The 9,596-nt window shown below is 63.9% G+C and overlaps 1 protein-coding gene across 1 annotated transcript; it reads right to left on the bottom strand.

Annotated features, from left to right (window-relative positions):
- Positions 1-1,582: 1,582 nt before the first annotated feature.
- On the bottom strand, positions 1,583-8,815 carry SYDE1 (synapse defective Rho GTPase homolog 1). The gene is made up of 11 exons (XM_054398874.1): positions 8,731-8,815; positions 7,878-8,332; positions 7,730-7,784; positions 7,658-7,693; positions 6,524-7,288; positions 5,855-6,069; positions 5,171-5,297; positions 4,470-4,627; positions 3,652-3,889; positions 2,955-3,203; positions 1,583-2,453 (listed from the first exon to the last, which is right to left on the bottom strand). The coding sequence occupies exons 1-11, from the start codon at positions 8,813-8,815 to the stop codon at positions 2,350-2,352; spliced, it is 2,487 nt and encodes an 828-aa protein (XP_054254849.1). The 3' UTR covers positions 1,583-2,349.
- Positions 8,816-9,596: the final 781 nt, after the last annotated feature.

Here is a 9,596-nt window from a genome sequence, read left to right as displayed (position 1 = left end):
CTCTGGGGGACCTTGGCCTGGGGACACTGAGGCTTGGGAACAGCTCTGGTGGCACTGCTGGGGCTGGCATCTCCTCCCTGAAAGCCACCAGCTGCTGGTGGCACCTCAAAAGTGGCACCCTGGGGGCTGGCACCAGCTCCTGAAGGCCACCATCCCTTGGGGCCATCTCAAGTGGCACCTTGGGGACATTGAGGGACATCAGCTTGGCTGCCACCAGCCCCTGGGGACATCCCAGGTGGCACTTTGGAGGCTGTCAACTCCTCCCTGGAGGCCACCAAGCAGTGAGGGGACCTCAAAGGTGGCACCTTGGGGGCTGTCACCTCCTCCTTGAAGGCCACCACCCCTTGGGGACATCTCAAGTGGCACCCTGGGGACATTGAAGGACATCAGCTTGGCTGCCACCAGCCCCTGGGGACACGCTGGAGGCTGTCACCTCCTCCCTGGAGGCCACCAGGCTGTGGTGCCAGGGGCAGCTCTGCCATTTATTGCTGGTGACAGTGACAAAGGGGGGGGGGAGGGGTAAAGACACTTTGGGGGGGGGGGGGCTCGAGCTCACCTTAGGGGGGGAGGGGACACTCTGGGGACAGCTTTGTCACCTTCCCCCTCCCTCCCCCAGCAGCTTCTAACACTGGGGGGGGGGGGGGGGGGGGGGGGGGAGGGCTCAGGGCACTTGGAGGGGGTCCAGGTAGGTTTGGGGGGGGCTCAGGTGACTCTGGGGGGGTCCAGGTGACTTTGAGAGGGGGAGGGGACACTTTGGGGACACTCTGGGGACAGCTTTGTCACCTTCCCCCTCCTGTCCCCAGCAGCTTTCAGACTAGGGGGGGCCTGCGGGGGGGGGGGGGTTCACATTGAACTGGTTTGGACTGGTTCACACTGGGGGGCCTGGGGGGAGCTCTCTTGGGTATTTTAGGGACCCCCTCCCTCAATTTAACCTCAAGGGGGATCGATTTTGGGGGGAAAAAGAGGAAATAAATTAAAGCTGCAGTACCTGAAATGGGGAGGGGGGGGGGGAGGGGTCCCCAGGCATGGGGGAGGGGCTTCAGGCAGGGAAGGGGTCCCCAGGAAGTGGGGTTGGGGGGTCCACAAGCGGGGGAGGGGTCCCCAGGAACCTGAGGGCAGGGAGAGGAGGGGGGGGGGGGGCTAGGAAGTGGGAGGGGTCCCCAGGAAGCTGGGGGGGAGGGAGGGGGGAGGATAGGAAATGGGGGAGGGGTCCCCAAGATCTTTCGGGGGGGGAGAGGAAAGGAAAGGGGAACCCTCCCCTCCCCCCCCCAAAAAAAAAAAAGTTTGGGAGGGGCAAATGGGGGTGGGGGAGGGGCAGGGTTGGGAGGGGGCGGGAGGGGGAAGGCTTCTGAGGGGGGGGAGGCAAAATTTGGGGGTCCCCAAGGAAGGGCAGAGAGGGAAAAGAGAGGCACTGGTGGGGGGGGGGAAGCTGGACCCCAAATGGGGACACCCCCCCCCCCCCAGGGTGGGGGGATTGGCCTGGGAAGGACTGGGAGGGAATTGGGATGGACTAGGAGGGGACTGGGAAGGACAGGGAGGGGACTGGGATGGACTGGGAGGGGGTCCCAGGCCTGGGCTGGGGTCTGTCCCCCCATGCCTGGTGCTGTGCAAATGGAAGCAAGGAGAGAAGTGCTGGGGAGCTGCTTACTGGTTCCTACTGGTTTCAGCAGTGTGGTTATTGGGTGGTGGCAGCACGGGTGCTGGGCTTGGGCACTGGTGGGGGTGGGGGGTGGCATCAGTGGTGGTAGAGGCACTGGTGGGGGTCTCCTGACTGGTCCTGACTGGGTTTGGTGGAATGGGCACTGGTGGTACTGGTGGTGATCTTCTTACTGGTCCTTACTGGCTTTGGTGCTGGTGGCACTGGTGGTGATCTTCTTACTGGTCCTGACTGGGTTTGGTGGACTGGGCACGGGTTTTGCTGGTGGCACTGGTGGTGATCTTCTTACTGGTCCTTACTGGTTGTGGTGCAGGTGGCACTGGTGCTGGCACCATTGGCACTGGTTTTGCTGTTTGGGACTGGTGGTGGTGGCATCACAGGCACTGGTGGTGATCTTCTTACTGGTCCTTACTGGTTTTGGTGCTGGTGGCACTGGCACTGGTGGTGATGTCCTTACTGGTTTTGCTGGGGGTGTTACTGGTTTTGGCCTCCTTACTGGGCTGGGCACTGCTCTTACTGGTTCTGAGGCTGCCACCAAGGGTTGGCACTGCCACTGGTGCCACCCAAGCCAACCTTGGTGCTGCTGACCTCACCACCAGCTTGGGGTCACCACCAGCTTCAGCATCACCACAGCTTCCATCACTCCCAGTGCCCCTCCAGTGCCTCCCCAGTGCCCCCTGGTGCCCGCAGGCTCACAGGCAGACGTTGATCTGCTTGGCCAACTCCCTCTCCAGGTCACTGATGAGGGCATCGAAGTCCTTCAGGTTGAGCTTTGCCCCCAGGCCATTGCTGCCCTCTTGGCCCAGCCCCAGTGGTGCCACCCCCAAGGTCCTCCGGGCTGGGCCCTGCTGGCCTCCTGCTGGCTGCTGCTGGTCTTGTGCTGGCTGATGCTGGCCACCTGCTGTCCCCTGCTGGCCACCTGCTGTCCCCTGCAGGTCTCCTGCTGCCCCCTGCCGGCAGCCTCCTGGCTGCTGCTGGTCTCCTGCTGGCTGCTGCCTGTCCCCTGCTGCCCCCTGCAGGTCTCCTGCTGCCCCCTGCTGGTCTCCTGCTGCCCCCTGCTGGCCACTTGCTGGCTGCTGCTGGTCTCCTGCTGGCTGCTGCCTGTCCCCTGCTGCCCCCTGCAGGTCTCCTGCTGCCCCCTGCTGGTCACCTGCTGCCCACTGCAGGTCTCCTGCTGCCCCCTGCCGGCAGCCTCCTGGCTGCTGCTGGTCTCCTGCTGCCCCCTGCTGGCCACCTGCTGGCTGCTGCCTGTCCCCTGCTGCCCCCTGCAGGTCTCCTGCTGCCCCCTGCTGGTCACCTGCTGCCCACTGCAGGTCTCCTGCTGCCCCCTGCTGGCCGTGGCCAGCAGCTGCTGGGAGGTGGTTGTGGCTCCAGTCCCCTGCGTAGCGATTGCTGGGAGGGCTCTCAGGGCCCCGCGGCCGCGGCCTGGCCACCACCGGGAGGCGCTCCAGGAGCTCCAGCTGCAGAGGGGGACCTCGAACAGGGGCTGGGGGGATGCTGGGAGGAGGCCCAGAGCTAACTGGGAGCACTGGGCTGGAGCTGGGAGCTGTGGAGAGAGGGGAAGGAGGAGGTCAAGGAGACCTGTGGGAGGGTCTGGAGAGGGTGGAAGTTTGGGGGGGGGGGGGGGGGGTGGGTGGAGCTCCAAGGAGATGAAGGAGACCTGGAGATGGTTTGGGGAATGGGAGCTCAGGGAGCTCCATGGAGTCAAGGAGACCTGGAGGTGGTTCTGGAGATGGTGGAACTTGGTAGGAGGTCACCAAAAGGCGGTCCATGAGGGACAAGAAGACCTGGAGATGGTTCTGGGGATGGTGGCTCATGGGGAGGGGTCACCAAGAGGAGCCCCATGGGGGACCCAGAAGACCTGGAGAAGCTTCTGGAACTGGTGACTCATGGTGGGGTGGTCCCAGAGGTGTCCCAGCACCCCCCCAGCTCAGATTCCACCACTGCTGCCCATGCTGGTGACCCTTCAAGGTGTCCACCCCAAGGGTCCTCACCTGGCCAGGCCTGCAGAAGGTAATGGAGGACCTCAATGTGCCTCTTAAAGTCCACGGCGCCGGAGATGTCCTCACTGGGGGTGGTGGTGGCCATGGTGGCAGCAGAGCCTTGGAGCTCCTGGTGGTGGGTGAGGAGCACAGGCCCGAAGCAGACGGCGATGTTCTGGGGGGTCATGCGGTTGAAGGTGTGGAAGGAGGCCACCAAGCTGAGGTGGTCCAGGAGAAGCTTCAAGGTGGCCTTGAGAGGGACAAGGAGATGTCACCTGGGGACCTCTGCTGTCCTCTCCCATCTTGGTCACCCCAAAAAGGGAGCTGAAGGGCTTCAGAGCATCCCCGACGGGAGGGGGTTGGGGATGGGGCACCAGGGAGGAGCAGCAGATGGGCACCAAGATGCCACCAGGATGGGACCAGGGCTGACCAGCAGATGACCACCAGATAGTCACCATGACTGGCACTGGGCACCATAGTTGGGTACTGAGAAGTCGTCATCTGGTGGTGGGCACCACCAGTTTGAGCACTGGGCACCCCAGCTGGGCACTGAGAAGCCATCTCCTGGTGGTGGCCACCACCAGTTTGGGCACTGGGCACCACAGTTGGGCACTGGGAAGCCATGTCCTGGTGGTGGGCACCACGGTTGGGCACGGGGAAGCCATCTCTTGGTGGTGGGCACCACAGTTGGGCACTGAGAAGCTATTTCTGGTGGTGGGCACCACAGTTGGGCACTGAGAAGCCATCTCCTGGTGGTGGCCACCTCCAGGCTGGGCACTGGGCACCCCAGCTGGGCACTGTTGCCCCCAGTTTGGCCACTGGCCTCTCACCTTCTGGACCTGGGGCAGGCAGTCCAGCAGGCTGACCGCATCCCTGTGCCCCCAGGAGGTCTTTGGTGCCCTCCTGGCCATGGCCTCCAGCACCACCTGGTAGAGCGTGGAGGTGATGAGAGGAGTGGGCAGCTCCCGCAGGAAGTCCTTCAGGATCCCTGGAGGGGAAGAGGGCACCAGGATCACCTCCAGCAGGCCCAAACCCACCCTGCTTAGGGCACCAGGGTGGCTTCCAGGAGATCCAGAAGGCTCAAGGCCACCACACCAAAGGTCTCAAGATGAACTCCATGAGGTCGAGAAGGCTCAAATCCACCACACTAAGGCCACCAGGATGTCTTTCATGAGGTCCAGCAGGCCCAAACCCACCCTGCTTTGGGCACCAGGATGACCTTCATGAGGTCCAAAAGACCCAAGCCAACCACAAAGAGGGCACCAGGATGACCTCCAGGAGATCCAGAAGGCCTAAGGACACCACACCAAAGACCTCAGGATGATCTCTATGAGGGCCAGAGGGACCAGGCTAACACACTAAGGACCTCGAGAAGGTCCAGAAGGTCCAAACCCACCACATTGAGGATTGAGGACCTCAGGATGATCTCCAGCAGGTCCAGAAGACCCAAACCCACCAGACTGAGCCCACCAGGTCACCCTCCAGGAGGTGCTGCAGGCCCCAGGGCCCCCCAGGTGTGTCTGGAACCCACCAGTGATGACATTGATGTCAGGATATCTTCTCTGGCAGAGGCTGACAGTGCTGCTGTCCCTCTCGAAGGCCTCTCGCAGCTCCTTCTTGACAGCAGCGGAGCCACAGAGTCGGTACAGCCCCACGACCTGCCAGCAGGGGGCGTTAGGGTACAGCCCCAATGCCTGCCAGCAGAGGGCGTCAGGGTACAGCCCCACGACCTGCCAGCAGGGGGCGTTAGGGTACAGCCCCACGACCTGCCAGCAGGGGGCGTTAGGGTACAGCCCCAATGCCTGCCAGCAGGGGGCGTTAGGGTACAGCCCCAATGCCTGCCAGCAGGGGGCGTTACGGTACAGCCCCACGACCTGCCAGCAGGGGGCGTTAGGGTACAGGGTCCCACCAGCACCAACACCACCAACACCACCAGCTGCAGGGTGCTGGAGGCTGGAAAGGAGCTCCTGAGATCATCTCCATCACCCAGAGACCATCTACAGATCATCTACATAATCTGAACTTCATCTGGAGGTCGTCTCCATCCCCTGGAGAACATCTACAGATCATCTCTATCGTCTGGAGATCATCTCAGGATCATCTCAAGACCACCTCCATCAGCTGGGGATGAGGATGCTGCCCAAGACAGGCCCCACTGCTGACCCTTGGAGACCACCACCACCCTTTGAGGCCACCACCATGGAGCTCCACTGACCTTCAGGCCTCGTTTCTCGATCTCAGACACACACTTCTGGATGATGAGAGGCACCTTGGTGGTTGTCTTCTCCCTCTCCACCAGCTGGCCCAGCTCCACCCCGAAGACCCGAGGCTCCCCCTCGCTGGGGTTGTCCCACTGCTCCACCAGGCTCAGCTTGGAGTAGAGGACACCCCGGGGCTGGAGCTGCACTGCCAGCTGCTGTGCTCTGCAACCTGCGGTGGAACCAAGTGGTGACATCAACCTGGTGACCAAAGCCCACCCAGACCCCACCACCTGCTCCTACCTCTGAACATCTGGGTCAAGACCATGGCTTTGAGCCTCCAAACCCCACCCAGACCCTACCACCTGCTTCCACCTCAGAAGATGTTGGCCAGAACCAAGGCTCTGAGCCACCAAAGCCCATCCAGACCTCATCCAGACCCCACCACCTGCTCCTACCTCAGAAGATGTTGGCCAGAACCAAGGCTCTGAGCCACCAAAGCCCACCCAGACTCCACCACCTGCTCCCACCTCAGAAGATATTGGCCAGAACCAAGGCTCTGAGCCACCAAAGCCCATCCAGACCTCATCCAGACCCTACCACCTGCTCCTACCTCTGAAGATCTGGGGGTGGAACCAAGGCTCTGAGCTACCAAAGCTCACCCAGACACCACCACCTGCTCCTACCTCTGAAGATATGGGGCAGCACCACGGTCCCATGGCAGCAGATCCTGTTCCTGCAGCTGGTGGGATCCCAGGAGAAGACAACCACCTTGAGCTGCCGAGCACCTTCCAGCTCCAGGTTGAAGGTGTGGTTGAGTGCCAGGAAGGCCTTCTTGGAGGCCAGCAGAGCCGTCCTGGCTCTGTTGACTGAATCCACCTGCAGGACGCAGAAGACCTCCCTGGCCTCCACCTTTGGTGGCTTCAGGTCCTTCAGCCCCTGCAGGTGGACGCTGACCAAACCGGAGATCCTCTGCCCACCGCGCTCCGCCGGCTCCTCGCTGCTGTACGGTTGGTACAGTGCCACCTCCAAGGCCTTCTCTCCATCCTCCTCCTCCTCCTCGTTATCCGCAGGAACGTCTCCAGCCTTGGCCGGCAGCTGGGGCGAGTCGCCGTCACTCAGGTAGCCTCCTCTGCTGACCATCACCCTGCCCCGCGGGGGTCCTGGCACCGAGGCCACGCTGGTGTCCAGGTGGTAGCGGCTGATGACGTTGCTGGACTCCTTCCCGGCCTCTGCCCCCACGGTGCCACCCTCCTGGGTGCGAGGTGCCCGCGGGCTCCGCAGGCTCAGCTTGCGGCGCAGCTCCGGCAGCTTCCTCATCTTCATGGAGAGGCGGCGGACGGTGCCCGGGGACTTCACCTTCTGCAGGGCACTGCCCCGCCGGGGGCTGCCCGGAGGGGAGGAGGGGGCTGAGGACAGCCCCGAGGTGACACAAGGGATGGGAACCTTCCCTGGGCAGAGGGAGAAGGGGGGGAGTGAGGAGGGGGGCACCAGGGGGCGCTGGGGAGGGGACACTGGGGATAGGGCATTGGGTGTGGGGACCACAGGGGGCGTTGGGACTGGGAACCATTGGGTGTGGGGACCACGGGGTCCTGAGGACACTGGGGACAGGGCACAGGGTGTGGGGACCATAGGGGACACTGGGGACAAGGGGGCATTGGGTGTGGGGACCATGGGGTCTTGGGGACCCTGGGGACAGGGCATTGGGTCTGGTGACCACAGGGTCCTGGGGACACGGCTGGGGGGCGAGAAGGTGACAGAAGGACAATAGGGCTTGGGGCCCAGGTGCCACCACCGAGTGCCCTCTCCCTGCCCCTCACCACAGGCCTGGCTCCTGCCAGCCACTGGCTCCTCTCCTCGGCTGGGTGGCACTGTCCCTGCCATCACGGTGCCACCACGGTGACCACAGCTCTCAGCTGTCCCCAAGCCACCTCGGGCAGCTTCCTCCTTGGTCACCTTGGATGGTGCCAACCCACCAAGGAACTTCTCAACGTCTCCAGGAGCTGCCACCTTGGGGCCATCCTTCCAGGAGCTGCCAACTTGGGAATCTTCATCTTCAGGGATGGGGTTGTACCAGATGTCACCTTCACTGCTGGTGCCACCCCCGGTGCCAGGAGCAGCAGCTTCTGCTGCCCCTCCCAGCTCATCCAGCCCAGGCCCCTTGGCTGAGGACAGCACCCAGTGCCTGCTGCTCCTCTCCAGGCTCCGCAGGTAGACTCCGTGGCTGGGACACCTCCCAGCAGCTCCCAGCTCCACGGAGCCTTTCGGCTCCTCGGCTGCCTCCACCAGCTCCAAGTCTTCCTCGCTGGGCGGTTGGATGCTGGCCTGGGGATCTGCTGCTTCCTTGGGATCTACTGGATCCAAGGAGGCTTTGCTGGCTGGTGGGGACCTCCTCTCCTGGTCGTGGCCACCGCAGGAGAACCTGGACCAGTTCTGCCTGCGGGACGCTGCTGGGTCTGGATCTGCTGGAGGATCAGGGCTGGGGGGTGGAGGATCTGAGGGAGGAAGAAGAGGAGGAAGGAGGAGGTGGGGAGGGCCTCAAAGTGTCAACAGGGAGCCCCCCCAGGACCTCTTTGCTGTGGTCACCACCACCATGAGCAGCCTGCAAGCAACCAACCACTCAGCCTGGTGCCTTCCTCCTCATCCTCAGCTCTAATGCATGGTTGTCTTCATCATCATCACCCTCACCTCTAATCCATGTCTTTCCTCACCATCCTCTCCCCCCCAACCCATAGTCGTTCCCTTCCTGAGTGGGTGCAGAAGGTCACTTGGGGTGCTGGGGGGTGAAGGGGTCCCTGGGGTGTCTGGGGGTGCTGGGGGGGGAGGTCTTTGGGGTGCTGGGGAGGGGTCGTTAGGGTGCGGGGAGGGGCTGGGGGGTCTGCGGTGTCCGTACCTCTCTCCTTGTCTGCTTTCTTGCCCCTCGGGCGGTCGCGGCCCCTCAGGCGGGAGAAGGTTCGGCGGAGGAGCGGCTCCGCCATCGCCCTCCCGAGCCCTTCACCGGGGTCTGCTCAAACCCCCAAACCCCTTCCTCGCTCCTACCGGGACCCCCTCAGTCCCTCCAGGGTCCTCTTGGTCCGTCAAGGTCCTCTCAACCCCGGGCTGGTCCCATCAGTCCCGACCCGGTCCCCTCAGCCCCAGCTGAGCCCCTAGAGCCCAGTCCGGTCCCTTCAGTCCCGGATCGCTCTTCGCAGTCCCGGCTTGGTCCCCTGAGTTCTTCCCAGTCCCCTCCACCCCAGCTCGGTCGCCTGAGCCCCGGCCGAGCACTCCGAGCCTGGACCGGTCCCCTCAGACCCAGCCAAGTCCCCAAGCCCGGTCCTTAAGCCCCGGCTGAACCCCCCCGAGTCCTGCCGAGTCCCTTCAGCCCCGGCTGAGCCTCTGAGTCCTGCCCGATCCCTTCAGCCCCGGCTGAACCCCCCCGACTCCTGGCCAGTCCCTTCAGCCCCGGCCGAGCCACTGAGTCCTGCGCGGTCCCTTCAGCCCCAGCCGAGCCCCCCGAGTCCTGCCCGGTCCCCTCAGCCCCGGCCGAGCCCCCCGAGTCCTGCCCGGTCCCCTCAGTCCCGGCTGACCCCCCCGAGCTCCAGCCCGGTGCCCTCAGCCCCGGTTCGTTCCCCTCAGCCCCCCCGAGCCCCGGCCCGGTGCTGTCAGCCCCGACTCGGTCTCTTGAGCGCCGGCTAAGCCCACTCAGCCCTGGTCCGTTCCGCTCGGTCCTTCTCGGTGCCTTGAGCCCCCCGGAGCCCCGTTCCGGTGCCGCTCAGCTCG

Source organism: Indicator indicator, unplaced genomic scaffold (genome assembly GCF_027791375.1).
Source record: "Indicator indicator isolate 239-I01 unplaced genomic scaffold, UM_Iind_1.1 iindUn_scaffold_157, whole genome shotgun sequence".
NCBI lineage: Eukaryota > Metazoa > Chordata > Aves > Piciformes > Indicatoridae > Indicator > Indicator indicator.
Note: the sequence above shows the minus strand (reverse complement) of the source record. Positions and strands in the feature narration are given on the sequence as shown.